Source organism: Diabrotica undecimpunctata, chromosome 8 (genome assembly GCF_040954645.1).
Source record: "Diabrotica undecimpunctata isolate CICGRU chromosome 8, icDiaUnde3, whole genome shotgun sequence".
In the NCBI taxonomy this organism is placed as follows: Eukaryota; Metazoa; Arthropoda; class Insecta; order Coleoptera; family Chrysomelidae; genus Diabrotica; species Diabrotica undecimpunctata.
The window spans coordinates 17,264,543-17,287,348 of NC_092810.1; the positions used below are offsets into that span (position 1 = coordinate 17,264,543).

Sequence of the window (22,806 nt, forward strand, 5' to 3'; positions counted from 1 at the left end):
AACTTTTTTATTAAATGCTACTTTAAACTTATATTGTACAATGATATTTGGTATATAAATAAGAACTGAAAAATCATGTCGTTTTCTCATAAAAATTAATGTTAAAACCTCAAAAATATAAAAATTAAAAATTAGTAAATGTCTCACTGTTCCTTTCAATGTGGGAACACTGAGACGTAACAATTAACATTATTTGACGTTAAGACTATCAAAGTTTAATTCAAATTTTAAAAGCGAACTTTGGCGCTTGGTTAACCCTTGCATTAAAGGGGGCGGCAAAATCATTTTAATGTCTCTTTTTAATACATGTGAGACATCTGGGACAACTGGAAAGAAGAACCTATTTTCACATTTAGCGCTTTTTCGCAAAAACGATATTTTAAAATCATTTTCTTTTATTTGAGACAAGACTTTGCCTACATAATATGTCTTTTGCTTAGAGTTGAATTCAACGAGCACATAATTCCCATCATTTGGACAGCGATCAAGATCTTCGAAAATAATTCTGGATCTTCACCAATAAAATCCTCCTCTCCGCTGAAATCTTGTAGTTCCATCTCATTTTCGTCTTGCTCGTCAGAATCACTATCTAATACGCGCCGTGCTACTTTTTTCTGTTTTGGTGTTTTTTCTTTAGATTTAATCAGCTCCATTTTTTCCGGGGTATCCGTAGCTATCATCGTCCTTCCTTTGCGTCTTTTGTTGCCCTCTACAGATTTTCTTGTCGGAGCTTTAGGATAACCCTTAAAAACTGTTGGACTAACAAAGGTTTCAGTAGTAGTAGCAGTATGACTTGGACCTGGATTTTCTACATCTGGAGATTCACTTATCTTTTCAGCAGCAGCTTCAACTGCAACAAGCGGCCTATCTGTCACAAAACTTGACAAAAAATCTTCTTCAGCGAAGACATGCCGATCGAATGGAAATATTCCAGATTTTCGAAAAGCGCTTGCGATGTTAACTGGCGTCATTGCTCGTGGATATGCTGTGCCCACACAGGCTGCTACGTTGTAAATTGTAAATGTCTGACCGGGATGGTTCATCATCCATGCATCTACTGCAGCATTGTAGAAAGTCTGAAATGGCTTAAATAAACCTACGTCCAACGGCTGTAATCTGTTCGTGCAGTGTGGCGGTATAGTCAGGATTGTAACGCTATTATTTTTACATAAATCGATTGCCTCAATCGATAAATGACTTTGATGATTATCCATTAGCAATAAAGAAGGGTTTTCTCTAGTACTACCAGTGTGCTTAATAAAATGCCTAACAACTTGCACAAAGCACTCTGTATTCATCCAACCTGTTTTTGAAGCTAGTCCTAAAGTTCCAGGAGGCGACCCATTTATCATAAAATCTTTAAAGTGTACTCTTGGGAATACCAGAGCAGGAGGAATAGCTACTCCAGATGCTCCAACAATACAGCATGTTGTAACGAGTGTTCCACGTTCGCCACTTGTGGCTTTACTAACCTGTCGTATACCTCTTTCTGCAAACACTTTTTGGGACTTTTGAACGGTAACGGTTCCTGTCTCATCTAAATTAAAGATGCGACTACCATCTCCAGGGAAACGCTGTAAAACGGTTTCAAGTTTACTGAAAAACATTTCAACATTAAATTTATTGAAACTGGTTGCCCTTGCAAGACTACAACCTTCTGGGGTCCGGAGGGATAAATTATTGGAATGACGTTTCTGAAATCCTTTCATCCAGGCAAGTGAAGCGATTTTTGAAGTATGCCAGTTTGCTGGAACCACTATGTTATTGTAGACTGCGGCTTCATATGACAGTTTTCGGGTATCTTCTCTTGATAGGCCATAAAACATTTTAGAACATTTAATTATATATTCGCACAAGTCGTTCTCCTGTTCGATAGTAAAAATTTGTTTTACTTTGTAATTAGGACATAAACGGACGTTCTCATCTTGTTGATATTTTTTAACATATCTGTGGACTGTTTGGAAAGATACTCCTTTTATTCGTGCTGCTTGCCGTATAGAAGTGCCACCTTTTACTAATTCAACAGCCTGTCTCATCATATCTTCAGAGAATCTTCCTATTTTCCGATCTGTTTTATTTTTTCTTGGCATCTTCGTTCTGTAAGAGAAATTATTTTGCAAATGACCTGGCTTATACAACTATAACGGAACAGTGAGACAGTAAAGGAACAGTGAGACGCGTCTCACTGTTCCATCTGCTGTGTTGTCTCATTGTTCCTTAAAAAATCGTTAATAAAAATATATGAAAAAAACTAATAAAATATGTACAAAAATCGTTTGTTTTAATTTAATTGTTTCGTAAAATGGTTTACTTTGTAGTTAGAATAACCTACCTTGTCTAAGAAACTTCAATTTTCGTGAAAACAGCGGCCACGTGGATACGGTATATTTACTACGATGCACTCACTTCAAATGATCAGCGATAACTAAAACATTTCTTGTTGAATCTTAATGGTTTCTTGTTTGCTTCACTTTAAGGTGGTAATAGGCATGTTCGTTTAGTTCTACCTTATAATACCGAACGTGGTAAGCTCTACCGCGTTTGTCTCAGTGTTCCGACCGTCTCACTGTACCTACCTCTCCCCTACGTATATTCAAATCGAAGATGCCAATGCACCTGAAAAAAAAAGCATTCGACCAGTGTATACTACCAATCATGACATACGGCTGCGAAACTTGGACACTAAAGAAAGAGATAATATCGAAACTCAAAGTCACTCAAAGTTCACTTTGTGTCACTCTAATCCATAGAATTAAATCTTTATAATGGCAGTGGGCTGGACATTTAGCGAGAAGAACTGAAAATAGGTAGTCCACTAGAATTACACTGTGGTATCCAAGAGGCGCCAAGAGACCAAGAAGACGTCCAAATTTAAGATGGGACTATGACATAAAGAAACGTCGGTACAATATGACATAGAAAAGCGAATTTTAGACAATCGTGGGGAGATATGAAGAATGAATACGTAAGGGAGGCTACACCATAATTGCTTGTAAAATGATGATGATGATGATCTGGAACATGCAAACAGTCTTTAAGTAACAGGCGAAGCACAACAAGTATTTTTTATTATGTATTAGAAGTATAGCTTCCTTATCGTGGGCTATAGACTGAGCAGTGGTTCGTACCGAGGTGTGAAAAAATAAAACCGACTGTAACGACATATCGCGCGACCACACACTACGTGGAGTAGTAAACGTCCCATACATGTTAATTAATAACATAGAAACGAATCGAATCGATTGGAATAGAATCGATTAGACAGGAGATTCTTCTTCTTAAAGTGCCTATCCGTTCCGGATGTTGGCGATCATCACGGCTATCTTTACTTTATTTATTGCAGCGCGGAACAGTTCAGTGGTAGTCGTGTTATACCACTTTCGTAAATTTTGAAGCTAGGAAATGCGTCTTCTTCCCGGTCCTCTCTTACCATTTACTTTCCCTTGGAGAATCAGCTGGAGAAGGCCGTAACGTTCTTGATTTCTCATTACATGTCCTAGATATTCCAACTTTTTAGTTTCGACGGTCATGAGAATTTCACGTTCTTTCCCCATTCTACGCAGGACCTCCACATTAGTAACTCTGTCAACCCAGGATATACGTAAGATGCGCCTATAACACCACATTTCGAAAGCTTCGAGCCGATTCATAGATGCAACAGTCAGTGTCCATGCTTCCATTCCGTAGAGCAGAACTGTGAATATGTAGCAGTTCAATAGATGGCATTTTGTTTTTAATGATATGTCTCGACTGTTGAAAATGGTTCTCATTCTAACGAATGCTGCTTTTGCTTTTATTATTCGCTGTTTAATTTCTGTTGAGTGGTCCCATTGGCTATTTAAATTGGTGCCTAGATATGTATATTGCTCGACTCTTTCGATATTCTGTTGGTTGATTGTAAGATAAGCGTTTAGTATTGGTTTTTTACTAATTGTCATAAATTTGGTTTTCTTTATGTTAAGAGCTAGCCCGTATCTGTTGCTGACTTCTGTTATGCGATTTGTTAATATCTGTAAGTCATTCAGATTATCGGCAAAAACTATAGTGTCATCTGCATATCTGATGTTATTCAACCATTCACCGTTTATTAGTATTCCTTTTGCACAACCGTCTAAAGCTTCCTTAAATACCCATTCAGAATAAATGTTGAACAACAATGGAGACAAAATACAGCCCTGTCGTACTCCACGTTCTATTGCAATTTTATCAGTTAACTGGTCTTCTATTTTGATTTTGGCCGTTTGATTGTAGTAAATGTTTCTGATAATTCTAAGATCTTTGTTGTCAATTCCAATTTCTTGCATTACAGTCATTAATTTGTCATGTTTTACTCTGTCAAATGCCTTCTGGTAATCTATAAAGCATACGTATATGTCACAATTCACATCCCTGCATCTCTGAAATAGCACCTGTACAGCAAAAAGGGCCTCCTGTGTTCCCAGAGCATCACGAAATCCGAATTGTGTTCTTGTTAGTTGTTCCTCACATTTTGTATATATTCTTTTGTGAATGACCTTTAGAAATGTTTTAAGTAAATGGCTCATAAGGCTTATAATTCTATAGTCTTCGCACTTTCTCACATTGGGTTTTTTTGGAAGATTTATAAAAGTTGACACTAACCTCTCTTGGGGAACCACGCCCGTATCATATATACTGTTAAATATATTTGTCAACCATTTTATGCCATCATAGTCCATAAGTTTTAAAAATTCTGAGTGAAAATTATCAGGGCCTACTGCTTTACCATCTTTGGTGCTTTTGATGGCATATTTTACTTCTTCGACTGTAAATGGTGGTCCAGATTCGCAATTGGTGTTTGTTGTAATACCAGTGTTACTTCGTATATCTTCAAAAGTTTTTTCTACGTATTTAATCCAAATATCTCTTTTATGTTTTATTTCCAGTACTATTACAGGAGATTATCTTACTTAAAACAACTCACACAAAATTAATTTCAAACAGTGTTTACATTTTGCCCGCTTATTTGTGTCCACCTAGCGGACATTTTCACTGTTTTAATAAGCAATTTTACGAACACTGTCATCACAAAACACGTACTGTCAGTAATGACTCTAATATGATATTTTTATATCATGATACTATGATTAAGAAAATAAGATATTGCGCATAAGTCGTGACGTAATTGGAGAGCTGCACGTTCGTAATGTCAGTTTTTTGTATGTGTCAATAAATAATTTTTAATAAATAGTTTGGAGATATCCTTTTGTGTACGATTATTGTAATTATTAGACCTTTTTTTAATATTAATATTTTGCTAATCGAATAATTTCATCAGAGAATGCATAAAAATCCCATTTAACTTTAACAAGAATTCAAATTCTGCTCTCCAATGACGGCATGCGCGAACACGACCGATTTTGTGCTACGGGAAGATCCTATCTTGTTATTCATAGTATCATGAGTTATATGTTATATTTTGCGTGACTGAAGTGAAAGAAGGTGTTAACTGCTTTTAACGCCTTCTTCCGCTGAGTTTCTGTGAATTATATGTAGGTACAGTTAACACCATCATGATCATGCATCATAAAATCTGAAACTACTAGGAAATATCGCCAAATGCTTAGGTATATGAAAAATCACGTTAAAAAAAGTACTACATATTAGGAAAATAATCCCGAACAGGGCAGAATATTCAGGATAACACCTTCTTCCACTCGTGTTTTCAAATGTACGTGAACAATTAAAAACTGCCATTACTATTATGTTTTATAAATTTTATTTTACATAAGTTACATAAAGATTCTCTTGTAAGTCTTTTTTCGTTTATTACATATTAAAATTCCAGTTGTTTACCTGAGGATGGAATTTATATAAGAGTTCACTGTTATCAACTATCATTAGAAAGATAACAAGTTGACCTATTCGTCAAATAGTTTTTTATTGTAAATTTAATCATAAAGGGAACGTATGGCTGTCATGAACTCTCATATAGGTGAGTGTTGAACATTAGAAATGGTTTTAAGGATTTTTCCGTTGGTTGTGTCGAATAATCGGATGGTGAAGTAAAACTTTTGTTATTGGTTGTAAATGGTTGTTTCTTAGGATGATAATTCTAACCGGTCTACGGAAAGGCCGTGTCATATGGACTCCTAAAAATAAAAAAATAAGTAATCACTCTTACACTAGAAATAACAGTATACCGATACCTATATATAATACAATTATTGTGTAAGGGTACGATAAACGTATTATATGTTTACAAGGGGAATTATCTCTTACAAAGTGGCTATAATAATGGCTTCTAAATGTATTTTTATTTCAAAGGGTTTATTATTCGAAACAGATATAACAATATAACAGGTAAGATAACGATCTCACTATTTATAAACACCAGATCGTACAGTGTCGACAATAATTCGGTATTTACTTCTAATTTCAAAGCAAGTAGATGTATTTGTATAGTAATAAACGTAAAAGCTATGCCTGGAAGCTACTGTGGATCAGATCATAAGTTGTTAAAAATGATCTGCAGGATCATACTACACACAACTAGAACAATAAATCAAACAAAAGAGCTAAGGGTAGATAATGCGGAAGAATTCCAGATAAAACTAATAAATAACGAAAAACTACAAATATTAGAACAAAAAGAGCACAGGAAGTGGCTCAAATTCTGCTTGATATTTTTTGTAATTTGTAACTAATAGTGATTCGGATTGGTCCGTTGTGAACACAATTATGCCTTAAAAAAAAAAGGAATACTACCGGCCGGATGTCAGAGGTCTCTAAAATGTTGAAGTTATCGACTCATGAACCTGGAAATCCTTGTAAATGCTTAAGGTTGTGGTGATTTGAGGTATTTAATGAGGCGCAAAGACAAGAAATATTAAGAAATTTTAATGCTCTGCGCTCTCACGATGAGCAAAATTATTTGGCTGGTTTAATTACGGTCTTACCTGTCTAGCATAGAAGACCTCGTCGAAACGAGAATACTGTCAGTTTCCACAATGCATGTTATGCGTATCAAGTTCGAGTTCGCGATTGTGATATTCCGGTGTGTGCCAAGCTTTTTGTTCCATTCATGGGATTACAAAAAATAAAATAAATTATATAAAGGAAAGCCTCAAATGAAGTGGTGCAGCTTCTAAGGACAGACGCGGAAAGCATAGTAAAACACATAGGAAGCTGGACGACTTAACAATAGATTTGGTATGTGACCACATCAAAAGTTTTAAGGGTCGCCAGAGCCACTATAGTCTGAAAGATACAAAAAAGACTTATTTACCATTTAACAATCAAAAAAATGTTTAACCTCGTTAAGGAAAAGCATCTAAATGCTAAAGTCTTATATGAAACGTACAGAACAATTTTTATTAAGGAATTTAATATTACTTTTGGATAGCCCAGAAGTGACACATGTGCAACTTGTGATACAGTTCAAATTAAGATTAAAAGTTTGACTGATACTGGTGAACTTAGACAATTAACTGTCATGAAAGATTTGCCTAAGAGAAAGGCTGGAACGTTCTATTCAAGGAAAAGGCAAGCCAAAAAATCTGCAAAAAAGCAACAAAAAGAAAGAAATCTTCATTGATTTTTCAAAAAATGTTTCAATTTGCCTCTAACGATATGTACTAGAAACGCCAACTGTCCATGTATGCCTTTAATGTACATGTCCTTTCTTCTGGCCAGTCTATTTTTTATACCTATCATGAAGGAATGGCTAAAAAAAGGATCAAAATAAGTTGCATCTTTTCTTATCCATTTTATCAATAATTACTTACAAGACTCTTTAAAGAACTGCAAATCTTTTGTGACTCTGCCGGAGGACAAAATAAAAACTTTACTATTTTTCGATTTATTCATTTTGTAACAAATAGCAAAATTATAATCTGAAAGCAATAAGTAGGTATGAGGACATTTATATTTGGAATGTGACAAAAACGTCACATTATAAACACACACATCACACACAAAATAGTTTGAAGAAGTCATTAGGCATTCCCGTTCCACACCATCGCCGTCTGTTATAGTGAATGTGTTAGAAAACATGGTACTGGATTGGAAATCATTTTTAAACACAATATATTTACAAAAATGCCCATTTAAAACTCAGAGTTTGAAAGAAATAGTGGCATCATCTGATCATAGCTGCCTAATATGAGAAATAGTCGCAAAAATAAGATTTATTTGTTTTTTAAATTTTTGCTACAGGTCCTTTACCAATTTCAAAGGTTAAGTTTAACGACCTAATGAGTCTTATGCGGTTTTGCAGTCCAAAAGCAGTGACATTTTTTCCAGAATCTGGCTCATCTCGAAAAATAAGTTAAAATTATTTATATGTAGATAAATATATTATACGAAAGAAGAATATTATACGAAACTGCTGAAAGAGGATAGAGTAGAGTACAGATGGGAAAAGATAAGGGAATTAATAGACAACAGAGACGAAAGACAGGAAATCCTTATAATAACATTATCTGAATTGACGGAAACCTTAAAAGAGGTTAAAAACGGAAAAGCCGCAGGGCCTGGAGACATTCCCATAGAGCTGGTTAAATATTGGCCGACTGCACTTTTAGAATTAATAGTAGACCTTTTCAATAAATGTATATGTGGAGACCAGGAAATTCCTAAAAATTGGAATAAATCTTATATAAGCTCCATATATAAGAGAGGGAATAAAAGAGATTGTTCCAATTATAGAGGTATTAGTGTGACGAGCTCTGTGGGCCGGTTGTACGGCAGATAATAATAAAGAGGGTTGAAAGACACATACAAGATATTGAAGAACAAAGCGGCTTTCGTACCGGGAGATCCTACCTTGATAATATATTTATCCTACGACAAATAATTGAAAAGCGTGTCGAAAGAAGTAGAGAGACCCATTTGGTATTTATAGACCTTGAGAAAGCATATGATAGTGTCCCGTTAAAGAAAATGTTTGAGGTCCTCAAAAGGTCTGGATTGGATTCGACGTATATCCGAGCGATATATAAATTGTACGAAAATGCAGTTAGTTGTGTAAAAATTGGAACCAGAACCTCAAATGAATTTAAAGTCACTAAAGGCCTAAAGCAAGGAGGCTGTTTATCACCGACACTCTTTAAAATATACGTCCAAGAAGCATTGAGGAATTGGAGAAATAAATGTAGATTTATAGGCATCGAAGTGGGACAAGAAACTCTGTATACATTGTTGTTTGCAGATGATCAGGTGGTGGTTGCAACCGATGAGGAAGATATAAATTATATGAATCGAAAATTATTTGAAGAATATGCCAAATGGGGGCTTACTGTAAACATAAGCAAAACAGAATATTTAAAAATTGGAGGAAATACCACAGATCTGAGGCTTGAAAACGCAGTCATAAAAGGCTGCAACCAGTATAAATATCTAGGAAGCATCATATCAGCAGATGGCAAAGTTAAGATATATGTACAAAACCGAGAACCAATTACCAATTACCACATATGGTGCCGAATGTTGGACGATGATAAAGAATGAACGAGATAAAGTAGACGTTATGGAAATGGATTATCTTAGAAGGTCATGTCGAGTATCGAGAATGGAAAGAATCAGGAATGAGGAAATACGAAACCGTACAGGAATTAGAGATACTCTTTCAGATCGAATACAAGGAAGGCAATTACAATGGTATGGTCACGTGATGAGAATGGAGGATTAGCGGTGGCCAAAGAAAGCCTTAATGTATGTTCCGCCAGAAAGAAGGAAAAGGGGAAGACCACCAAACTCCTGGAGAAGAGAAATTACAAAAAAAATGCAATCTAGAGGCTTAGAAGAGGGAGATTGGAGAGATAGGAAAAGATGGAGGCTGAAATGCGGGAAGCGGCAATCGCCGTAGGACCCCCGTTATATGATGGATGATATGTAGATAAATAAATAAACATTAAAAAGTACATTAATTTTTTTTAGTTAAAAAATAAAAACGGCTGGTTGCTGCTTTTGTTCCTGCAATACCGTGAGTGATGCAGATTTTTTTGCAATAAAGCGGACTTTAGTTTTTGAAAATCAAAAGCTGTAGTTATAATACTTTATAATAATGTTAACTTGTGTTTTATGTAAACCACTGTTTATAATCCCTTTTTGAAATAAAAATTTTACTCAGTTGTGAAAAGAAATGACATATCTGGTTTTTTCCCTGTAACCTTCATATATATATATATATATATATATATATATATATATATATATATATATATATATATTTATATATGTAAGCAAATCACTGAACCATACCTCCTCCTCCAATACCGTTAACTGTCTTTGGAGGTTTTCCAGTTGGTCTTTTAATAGGTTTAGAGTCAGATTCTCCAGATGTGCTAATAGAGTTTGAATATGTTGGAATATCGATGCCAGATTTTTCTTTTATCCAATCTATATACTGTGAGACATCTGTATACACGCCTAGCATTCCGGGAGCTGCACAGCGAAAACCAAATGATACGATACCTACAAGAAAGCCCAAAAATTATTAATTCATTTTATTTTCCACATTCTTCGGTAACATCACATCTCAAAGCTGTCTTTTTCAGTTGCATCCGTAATTGTTCACGCTTTAACTTCATATAAATGGTAGAGAATGTGTAGCATCTCAATACCTTAGTTTTAATTTCTCCCAGTTTTTCATTCCACTCCTCAAAATACACAAAAAATGGTGGAAATAATACATGGGGCAAAACATGTGTTTGCCAGTGTAACAGATGATCATTTTAGAAAAATGAGCTGGAGCAAGCAACAAAAAAATTGGTTCCTGTATAAATCATTAAAAAATAAAATGTTATGACTAATTTGATATTCGGGGGAACATATCTAGATGGAGAATCATCAAAGAAGTCAACAAATACAAGTATCTAAGATACGAAATTATACTAAATAGAGACAAGCAAATACAGCTACTACCAAAAATAATTAGTCTCTCGGATGAGCTGCATGTAAGGTTGAGGAATATCTTTAAAATGAATATCGATGAACCAAAAAACTAAAGTACACAATTAATGTGTATTGCCAGTAATGATTTAGGCTGCCGAAAGTCTTACATTGACAAAAAACTCCGTACATACATTAGAGGTAGCTCAAAAAAAATGGAGAGAACTAGCTTGGAATTCGAATTCAAGACCGCATAATAAATACATACATTGGGCAAAGAACAAAAGTATGATGCATATATTATAACGAACTATGACATCAACATGGAAATGGACATGATATGTTGCGAGATTAGAACACACCTTTAGGAATAATAAATTGGCGACCCCGCGCAGATAGAAGAATAGGTACAACACGTTGAAGCAACCATATAAAAAGAGTAGAAGGACACTGTTGTAGTGGACAACGTAATAGTGTAAAAACAACTTTACTTAATTAAATTTGTATATACTTACCAATTAAAACGAAATCACCTTCTGGAGACATCGATTGCAATGGACCTCCACTGTCACCCTTAAATAGACAATAAGACTGTATTAGTATATAAATAGGTTCTAAAATAATCCATTTTTAATCGATATAATAGCAACAGAAAGTTAAAAACAAATAAATAAAAAAAAAACGGCATACACAGCATGCCCACGAAGTAAATGTATCAATACACAACTTCGAGATAATGTTAATAGGTATAGTTTATTTCACGAAAAATGGTTGAGTGCTTAATGATTGCAATAAAACCCGACCGCAAGTACCCCAGCTTCAAGTATTCAGGTAAAATTGAAGTTACTGTGGAGTGTCGTTATCTTGTTTGTATAATAAATTCCTGGTAATATAAAAACGATTAAAAATCGTATAAAATTATAAAAACGATTAGACTACATTTTATTTCATAAAGTTGTAAACATTTTAACAGTGAGTTTCACTATCAATGGTGATCTGGTATTGTGGTCATCTTTTAATGACCACAATTAATTTGTTGATCGTTAAGTATTTCCTGGAATAATTGTACAGGTTCCCTGTATCCTGTATAGTTTGTAAAAGAATATAAAACCGATGAGACATTTTTAAATATACATTTTGTTTCATTTAGTTGAAAGTGTTACAAGTGTTACCAGTGTTATACCTATTTATACCTATAAAACAGCATTATGTGGCGTCCGTGGAAAAACATTTTTACTTACTTACAAGAGGACTTACTGCTAATACTGCTGCCAGTGAAATATCTGATTTAACGAAAATACCTCTAACCACAGTGAAAAGAATTACATCAAATCCCATTAAGTCAAGAAGGAAGCGTAAGGATGCCGGTTCTACCAAATGTACGACGAAAGTGATAAGGACTTTAAGACGAAAAATTTACACAATGTACTAAGAGCAACGGATATCTACATTAGATGCTTTAAAACAACGGCTTACTAATGATGATACACAAATAAACTGTAGCCGCATTAGTCTTTGGAGGATTTTGTCTAAAATGGGCTTCAGATATCGTACAATTGACAAAAGGCAAGTGCTTATGGAGTCCTATTGTTTACAAAAGTCGACTATTTTTTCCCACGAAAACTTATATTAGCATATTAAGAAAAACATTAGCTTGAATTTGATATAAAAAACATGCCTATACGTCATGAGCAGCGTATTTTATTTAAAAAAATAAATGAACGAAATAAAATTTTTGTCAAAAATTAATCGCTATTAATTGAATTAAAAATATTTGTGGCCACTTTTTGACTGGCAGAAACTACCCTATTGGCGAGTTGGCCAGTCTTGTAAAGTATTATAAAGTTCTTTGTACTTTTCTGGTAAGTACTAAAGTGTCTTCTTTATATCGCCTATCTTCTCTTTCAAAATGGGACACTTCGATTGATAAGCTTGAGTAGTAGGTAGTTGAATATCATACTGCCCTGGCTTTTTTAAAGTAAACGTACTCCTTATGGCGCCACCAATAAAATTACTAACAGTAACAGTACCTTTTGTTTTTGAGTCAAATACAAATTCGTTGTGTTCTGAAATTTTAAAAAGTTCTTTCCTTTGTGCTTTGTTAGCAATACATTTAATAGAATTGGTAACTTTTTTCTAGAGAGTGGACCAACATTTTTAAAAATCAAGAATGTCTGTAGTATCAACTAGCTTTACTAAAAACTTATGTTTCTTTCCAGGACTTCTATGACAGTGTAATAGCGATCTGTTCGATGTAATACATGTTTAATCAGATCAAAGTCTCTATCATTCGGGAGGAATGAATGACCTCTTAAAGGCAATCTATAGAAAAATTTTTTGAATTGGCTTATATATGTCAATGTTAACAGAAAACGTATCATCGAATGATTTTTGTTTTGTCCCGCACAGTTGTCACTGTATAGGTACAAATTTTCAACGCTAGGCAAAGCATAAATATTCAAGTAATCCAATAGGAAGGAGCAAACTTCGTTAGGTCCTTTCTTAGCAAGGCCTTCACGGTATAGGTAAAACATAGCAGTTTCATCACCAACATTATAAATTGAGAATTGAAGAACGTATAATTGCCTAAAATAATACATTTCCTGGATAGGAATGCATGTAAGTGAAATATTCTGCATGTAGTCGAATGTTAAACAAAGTGATATGCCCTTACTCGCTTTACATAATTCTGTTGTATCCCTTATAGATTTTTAAAATTTGTTACTCCGTTGTTTGTGGACAAGCAATTCGGCAGAAGCAACACGTTTTACAGTATCGTTGAGTGTTGTGTTTTTCAGTCTCAACGTTACTCTTTCACGTTCACAGAACGTGTCCACTTGTGGCCATCCAAAGGCCTCTCCAAAGGTAGTACTTTTGTGTCAGGGTACCTAGTTTTAAAAAGATCGTACATCATTTTTATGTTGAGGGTTGAACAAAGATATTCGACTTCTTGCGTAGAATAATGATTTTTTTCAGAAGACCAATGACCAATTTGACAGAATTAGTATTCTGTCCAATTGGTAGATGAACGTTTATTTGTGAAACATATTAAGTCAGCGACTTAATGTTTTTCATAAATAAACTGAATGAAATATGATCTGTTAGTGAGGGACCTGTAATAGTACTTAATATGTTTCATCAGCAAATGATGCGCCTATGTGTAAACATTGGTTTTCTGCCAAAATGTCAATTTCTGGAAATGGGTGACTTAATCTGTTTCATAAATAACTGATTCATATGTAAAGATGTGAGTTTGATTACCTGTGTTATGAACGTAGTGATCCTGCAGAGGGATCTTAGGCTAGAACTATTTTATGTCTGTATGGGAAAATTTTAGAAATATAGTAATTAGATGTAAATATATTAATTACATGCTAATATTATGTCGCAACCTTCATGAAAGAATTGGAAACTCGTTTTTTGATAGTCTGTGTTAATTGAAAACTTGCACATATACTTAGAGACATTGTTTTATGTAAATAAGTGAAAACTGTTTTAGATTTAGACGATATTGACTTTTATTAATATAGTTAACCAGCAGTTCCGCCGTTTGGTCTTTTTTTCTTCAGCTTTTATTTAAGTGTGTTGTTTATTTTTCTTCAGCGGTGCCTCTTATCCTACCTACTAGATTTAGTGGAAAATCGTGCTCAAAATACTTCATTCCGCAGTCGAAATCGACACCTCAAATATATTATAATCATTTTCAATTAAAATTTTAGTTAATTCCTAATAGTTATGGTACCGCAATGCTTTATAGGCTTTCGAAAGGTCTTTCACCGAGTACAGCATTTATGAAACTAATAATAAAAAACGTCAATTTAGCCAAAAGATTTTAAAATCATAAAGGCGAACAAGATAGAAACAAATAATACGCCGATTGCGAAAGGGGCCAGACAAACATGCGTCTTATCTCCGAAGTTTTTTAACGTATACTCACTGGTTATCTTCAGAAAAGCCTTATAATATATTATAATTTTTATATTACAGATGTTACCACAACCGCCAAAGTTAGAAGACATAAGTATACAATACAATAATATGCTGTAATATTGATAATCTGGCAATTTAGCACTTATGTTTTCTTATACAACCATGCCGTTGTAGTTATATTTTTGTAATAAATGTTTTACGTTTTTGACTTTTATTAAAACAACTTATTGTTGTAGGTAACATTTCAATCATATTTTGCTATTAATGTTTTTAATTTTTGTTTTGCAACTAATTTTCTTCTACCGACTAACATTTTACTTTAATTTTCTTCCTCCTTTTCGTCTGTCAAATCCAACTATCAATTTTTATTCTTCTTTTCCACAGTTGTTTTCTGTACGAAAAAATTGGATGTTTATGTTGAACAGTGGACATCTAATGTCACATCCATGTTGTAGATTTAATACGTCTTAATGGATATGTGTGGTTTTTCTTTGGCAAGTTGTGCTACCATCGCTAATATCGCGTTTTTTACATAAAATGTTGCGTTTGTAAAAAATGTCAAGTAAATGTCACATCCTTATGTTGGACACCCCCACCTTTCCACCTGACCGTGTTAAACTCCCCCATTGAGCTGTGTTAAGGCCGGTTTTCAAGCTACGTCTTATTGTACGTTTTGTTGGATAGGACAAATCCTATACAATAAAACGTGGCATGTAAACAGCAAAACGTACGTCTTGTCGAATCGAAATGAAATCCAAGGTCATATCGTAGAAATGATGGGAGAAGCATAGTTTTGCGAGAACTGATAGGATAAAACGTTACGTGAAAATACATGTTTAGACGATTTTCTCGGGAAATTTATTGAATTGTATAAAAGTTTTTAAGTAGTTATGTTTTAAAACCAAGTAGATTGCATTATAGGTTTTAGGAATTATTTGGTTTAACGCTGGTTTGGATATTATGATTGTGAACTCCAAGTCCTTGACGCTGCGTCCTGTTGTAAGATATCTGAGAGTTGCTGTGAGTTTTTCATGGGGTGTAATGACTTTTCTCATGAGGTGTCTTATTTCAATACGTATGGTGTTACCAACTCTAGCAATTGATAATAGGCTGAGGTGTCCATTCGCAAATAATTGCGCCAGTCATCTGGTTCACCTCTTTTAGTAACGAGACGTGGGAATACTGGCTTCTTTTTAGAAGCCCACTCTCTTGACCATCTTGTCTTTTCCCTCTTCATTCCCTTTTTCCTCAGTCGTAGTATCTTTATAGTTGAAAAAATAAAAGAAAGCAGCCGTGTTTCCTCCATAATAAAAAAAAACACTAAACAAACTTCACACAACTCAAGACTCTGAATTAGAAATGAGGTAGAAAACGGAAGGAAAAACGTAGTGTGTATACACTGGACAAAACGTACATTTTGTCGTACGTTTTATAGGATCCACAAAACGTACAATAAGACGTAGTGTGAAAACGGGCCTTTAGACACCTCACCTACTCATCGAGCCGTGTTTTACTCCCCGCCATCCTATCGAGCCTTGTTAGACTCTCCGCCTCTCTATCGAAATTCCACTGCACAGTTCGACAGAAGAATTGACAGTCAAAACGGAAAAGAAGAATTGACTACTGCAGAAAGAGGAAAGAATTGATTGATGCGGAAAGAAGAATTGACAGTTGTTAGATGTCAGCTGTCAAAATGTTCTACAGCTCAACCCACTGTTCGTAGACTTACTACGGTTGCCTCTTCCGCCTAACCAATGAACATTAAGCCCGAAACTGTACTCTCGTGACGTAATTCTTCCCCTTAAACCAATCAACATCGCAATTGACCTGCCCTCTACATTCAGTTTCAATCGCGAATAAATGGATTTTGTATTCTTGTGTACTCTGGTGACGTAACTCAAGCATCCCCACCCCCCCTACTCTGCTTGTGTAACCTAACCTACTTTTTTAAGAGAAAAATATCTTAATATATTTAAAGCAAATCTTCACTAATTAATACTCAACGAGTCATTTCTATGACTTTGTAAAAGTCTACCATAAACCAATGATTGTGAATATCTTGTAAATAGTTTTCGATATATAGATAGTGTAAGCTTGTTGTGAAATACCCTGTAAAATATATGTGAAAATAATATATTAAGTGTTTGGAGATACTTTCATAGTCCTTTCATCAATGTATGGATAAATAAAATGTACATACCTGACAGGTGTCAATTCCTCCTTGTAAATATCCAGCACAAAATGACTTTTCCATTATGCTTGCGTCGTTGCCAGTATTATTCATCATAACACGACACACTGTATCATTATATATTAACAATCTAGCTTCATGTACTGTACAAGGCATTGCTCCATGATACCTCAAAGTACCCAATCCGGGAACAGTTGCATCGATTGGCTTTTTCTTTAAATCTAAAAAACTTAATATGTGCTTGTTTTGAATTTAAAGGTAGTAAGGGGTTATTATATAGTTTTTTTTCGAACTACAAAGCGTAAGAGGGATTGATGATGATGAATATTATAATCCACAAGGAAACTAAATTCCTGTAGCTGGCTGTATACCATGTATCACAAAAAATTTATTAAAATCCTTTATAAAAGGTATATAATTAAAAAACCCAATCGGGCTATATCATAAAGACAGTATAAAGCTGTTAGAAGTTAATAAAAGAAGGGGTAGAGAAAAACCGAGACGATTAAAGGACTGTGAGGCAGAGAACTTGAGAGAAAAGGAGAGGAGCTGAAAAATGGAAAAGCTGAAGAAGAAGAAGATATAGTTTCAAGGTAAAATAGCACATCTTATATAGATTTATAAATCTATATAAGACGTGCCAATTCTGAAAATGATTCTCATGTTTTGCTAAATTACATACTTACTAGGTGGTGGTAAACAAATTGGTTGATACTGATCTGTATTTCCAGAGAGTTTAAGTAAACATATATCATAATAAGGCATTTTCTTGAAATAGTTATTATGTATGATCACTTTTTCGATTTTGTATTCTCTTTGAGTAGATTCCGATTGACAAATATTGTAAATGCCCATTCTTACTGTATAGAAGGACTCCAGTGGTCTATACCCTTTTCTAGAAATGATAGTGTATATAAATATGTGTGTATATTAATTAACAAATTAAAAAAAAAAGCATTAAAAATATGGAAATTTTAAAATAAATAATTTCACTACATATCGTCGCTGCGAAATCAAACTAGTATAACTGTAAAAAATCGATTTTTGAAATATTGGTACCAAAAAATTTCTTTTTTGTTGTCAAACTGTCATAAAATTTGGTTGAAAAAGTCCGTCAAATGGGGTTGGGTCATACGATGCAGTTAAAATCTCAATTTATGATTTTTTGTTCTTAATAAATTTTGGAATATCGCTTAATTGATAGTTCACATTACTACCAAAGTGACAGACTATTTCATATTTGCTTAAAGTTGCTAATTAATGCTGCTGTTAATGTACTAATAAAAATTCTAATCCATCAATTACTTACTTAGCTGCCTTCAAAAAATCCTTGTAACAGTGAGCAGCTGTTAAAACTATCCGAGGTGCTATAAGAGCCCCTCCGCAGGACACCATCTTAAATCTAATAAGTGCTGCATACCAGGGATATCTGTAATAACCAATATCGTAGCCAGCAACGATTCTGTCTTCTGGTAACAAACGAAATTCTACACCCAGAGGTCTTCCGCATTTAAACTCTAAAAGTCAATGAAAATAAAAATAAATATTATGTGGATTAGTTGTATCAAGTACCTGTTCACAAGTCGCCTATAGAAATTTACATTTAGATGCTTTTAAGTCTGAAAGTTATGATGAGAGTAATCTTTGTGATGATGATGTAGATCTAAGTGTTTGTACCGAATCCCGCTAGTTCATAACGATCGAATCGTATGGTGACAAAAATCTATTGATCGACCGCCGACGGTGCCGATCGAGATTGAACCAAAACAAAATCGCACCATGGTACAACGAACACAAATTATACTACATAATGTTCCAAAATCGGTTCGCTTCGCGCATGACGTAGTCAAGAACGCTTCCTCACGCAAATTTGAATGTAGTTGTATAGGAAAGACCTTTAATTTTAAGTTTTTTTTATATAACTTGGAAAATTTTATTATAGTAATTATAAAGAGATGACAAAATTATGTTATTATAATATTTAATCATAAATAATATTTTGAAGTTAAAAGGAACGACAGTTAAGATTTAATTTTACGTATAGTGCGTTTGTGTATCCGCTTATACGTATTTCATCCTAAAAGGAATCTTCGGAGCACCTATTCACAGACGCTCTGAACGTGAAAACAATCTTTCCTGTCGTAGTAGAAGCAACACTAAAATGGCTTCGATATGGACGCAATAGCGACATCTGATGATAAATCACGAAACGAAACCCGAAGATTTCTAATCGTCGAATCCAAATTCAGATTTCTGCTTTAATCTGTGCCTTCTAAGAATTGCAAGGCAAAACAGACGTTGATTAAGATGTAATTAGAGACATAGGGAATCTAAAATTGCATTCCACAACATATCTCCTCAACTAAGCAAAAATCCTTAGCGAATTGGTTTCTAGTACTCATAAAGAGTATACCGAAATAAAAGGAAAGACAGTTAAGATTTAAAATCCACTGGGAAACTAAGTTCCTGTAGCTGGCTGTATACCATGTATCACAAAAAAAATTTTATTTTAAAATTTTTAGTAAAAGGTATAAATAAAATACCCAAACGGGCTATATCACAAATACAGAACGTTTTCGGAATGTAAATTCCATCATCAGTGTAACAAAGTGCACATGCTATGAGCCACTAAAATATATGGGTGAGAACCCTTTAAATGTTATAAATTTACAAATATGTTACATTATATAGTATTAAAAATTAGGATGTTTAAGTTACCGTTGGAATTGGTAACATGGCAACGTATGGCTCTACATCGGTTACTTGGTCCTGAGACAAAGTGTCTTAGAGGACCTGTTAATAACAACTGACAACTGACTTGACAACAACAGTTGTTATCAACTCGGTTCTCGGTTCTCATGAGGGAGTGATATATCTTGAGTCAGATATATCACTCCCTCATAATACAAAATAAATAAAAATAAACCCCGTACAAGACAGTAACTTCAATCCCATTTTTCTTTCCAAATTTCTCCTTTTTTTTTTCTTTTTTTTTGTTGGTTTGTTTTTTTTTTAAGAAAAAGGAATAAATGAATTCTTGTTTAAAAGGTCCGTCCCTGTTCCGCTTGATAATTTCCTTAAGAATCGTAATCTGCACCATGCATTCCAAAGAAACACATGGACGAAAACAAGCCACATGTGAAAATTATGACGAGCTGATCCAAAACAATCGAAAAGATTAGTGTGGTTTGACCCTCGAAAGAGCTTAAACCAACGTTCTAATGAAGCCATCAGTTAAAATTAAATGAACTAATGTTCTTACAGTTTTACTTGTATTTTTTGTTTCGTTTCTCTCGTTTAGTTTTTAATCTTTAATGTTAAGTTATCGTAGAGTTTTTATAACATCTAAAAAAACCCTACAAATTGTTTTTGTAAGTATGAACCCTGTTGGTTTGTTTACTTATATTCTAAAATCTTTTTTATTTGTAGTGAACTGATGATGCTTTTAAAAAGAAAAAGCGAAACGTATTCGAATAAAGCAATAAAGTAGTTGACGACTTTTATTTGCCAATTATTGAAAACCTCTGCTATTCAACCATTGAATATATTCCAAATATATATATATATATATATATATATATATATATATATATATATATATATATATATATATATATATATATATATATATATATATATATATATATATAGGAGAGTATTAATATGGATTCAGAAAAGGATGCAGCACAGTAGATCAAATTATATGCGTGAAATAGAAGCAGAGAGCTACGAATATGGGATATCTACCTATAGTGGCCCTATTGATCGGCTTTAAACAAGCTGATGACAGAATAAAACGCAAAGAAATACAGTGATACTCAGAAAAACGGAGAAAATGGTTAAAATAAATGGAAAATAAACAGATACATTTGAAATCAGTTAAGGGGCGAGATAAACTTTCATCACTATTAATCAACGTCCTTCCCAAAATTAACTTCAAAATGCCGGAATCAATATAATAGGACTTCTATATCAACGAAGACACCAATGACTTGCATTCACTGAAGACATAGTATTGATAGCCAGAAGTAAACGAGAATTTAAAGAAATACTAAAAAGACTTAAAGACTAAACAAAGGGGTATACATAAACAAAGAAAAAACCAAATATATGGAATGAACAGAACGAGAATACATACAAGGAGAATACCTGACAATAATCACAGAAGAAAAAATATATAAATTCAAAAATGTAGAAATATTGCAGTACCTAGGAGCAATATTCACCAAGGGACCAATAAATATGAGGGAAGAAATCCAAGCTAGAGAAATGGCTGGTAATCGATATATCTTTGCTTCAAACAAGATATTAAGAAGTAAAAATATATCTAGAAGGCATAAGGTAAGAATATATAAGACAGTGATAAGACCAATCGTATTGTATGCCATTAATTAGAATAAGCCGTGCCCTAAGTGTGAAAAAAAGGCTCACGAAAGTATTTACGAAAATCTATTAAAATTTTCCACATATTAATGGTTTGATAAATAATGTCAAAAAAGTTTTTATAAAATCGCGATTACGAGTTCAATGTTTTTACAAAGAACGTGTGGGTAATATTCCATTACCCCCTTCACCTGTTGTCACGAGATGGAGCACTTGGTTACAAGCAGCATTTTTGTATGCGGAGTATTTTCAAGAAATAAAAAGTTTACCTATACGACAGAACAGATTCCACTTTAGTAGCCCTGGAGGAATGTAAACGCTTTGTTCAATTACCTAATTTACCTCAGAATTTAGCATACATACATAAGCTTAAACGTTCAATTTCTTGTTAAGGACATAAAAAACTAAATTTGACTCTGTGAATCAGTCGATTTAATGAATAATGTTTAGGAATCTTTTCGTACGGTTAAAGGAACGTAGGCGTCTCTGTAGGTAATAAATTGTAATATGTTTTATTTTTATTTTGGAAAAAGTTGTGAATGAATTATCAAGGTGATCCTGTACCAGGTCTTGAACTACTGCCTTCCAACATAAACAACCTTAAAAATGCACCAATAACTTCTGTTTCTCGTTGAAAGAAGTTTTCAGACTTATAATCATTTATACACAAATAGAAAGCATAATATTTTAATAGCCAATTTTGAAAAGCAAATTATTGTCAATCGTTTTGATAACGATAATGATGTACGCATTAGAAACAATAGCAAACACAGCCAAAACACAGAGAATGCTGTAAATTGCAGAAATCAGAATATCATAGCATAGAATTACAGGAAACACGCTGAGAGACCGAATAAAAAGTGATGAGATCAGAACAATATGTAATGTACAGCATATAAACGAGTAGATACTAAAAAGAAAAAAAAAAGAATGGAACAATTACATCAGTAAAATAGTAAATACAAGAGTCGTTCCAATAGCAAGGGACAAGTCACCAAGTGATAGAACAAGGATCCGTCGACAGCGCAAGATCTTTTATAGAAAAAATGGCCCGCCAATGATCAATCAAAATTGCTTATATGAAGGAAAAAGAAAATATTGGCCAAAGGATAAAATATAGAATTTTTCTTTGACTAATTTCAGATTCTACCTTAAAGATTCTACTGTAATTTTTTGTCTTTTTATACCAAATAGGAAAATAAGCAAAAATACTTACCATTCGCTATAGTAACTTTGAAACAAATTATAATCGAAATCCAAAAAAACATCCGAAAACCTATACTATTACACATTATTCCTATTCTACGCCATTTCGCATACGTAAACTAGCACAATGGTTGTCAGTGTCCTTAGACCTTATCAGAAAATTATTGAAGTATGTGACTCGTAAAAACCGTTTCGTTAAATATAATTCTAGTGCACCCAATTAGGGCATTTTATCTTTCGAAGCT

At 33.8% G+C, this 22,806-nt stretch overlaps 1 protein-coding gene across 2 annotated transcripts; it reads right to left on the reverse strand.

The window, feature by feature from the left end:
• Positions 1-5,739: 5,739 nt before the first annotated feature.
• On the reverse strand, positions 5,740-22,801 carry LOC140447222 (serine protease 33-like). 2 transcript variants are annotated; one of them, XM_072539744.1, is made up of 7 exons: positions 22,572-22,801; positions 18,282-18,489; positions 17,659-17,867; positions 16,982-17,193; positions 11,367-11,424; positions 10,222-10,434; positions 5,740-6,110 (listed from the first exon to the last, which is right to left on the reverse strand). In XM_072539744.1, the coding sequence occupies exons 1-7, from the start codon at positions 22,645-22,647 to the stop codon at positions 5,980-5,982; spliced, it is 1,107 nt and encodes a 368-aa protein (XP_072395845.1). In that variant the 5' UTR covers positions 22,648-22,801; the 3' UTR covers positions 5,740-5,979. The 2 variants fall into 2 exon arrangements, with proteins under 2 accessions (XP_072395845.1, XP_072395844.1); XM_072539743.1 differs by having other exon boundaries at positions 16,982-17,201; positions 17,655-17,867.
• Between the last annotated feature and the right edge of the window lie 5 nt (positions 22,802-22,806).

Bases quoted from the DNA above. Each gene is read 5' to 3' on its own strand.
- LOC140447222 (XM_072539743.1), bottom strand. From the start codon at position 22,647: ATGTGTAATAGTATAGGTTTTCGGATGTTTTTTTGGATTTCGATTATA. The intron at 10,435-11,366 runs GTAAGTATATAC...GCTTTCTTGTAG, and splicing joins AGGTGATTTCGTTTTAATTG to GTATCGTATCATTTGGTTTT. The intron at 6,111-10,221 runs GTATGGTTCAGT...TTTTATTTTTAG, and splicing joins TAACGGTATTGGAGGAGGAG to GAGTCCATATGACACGGCCT.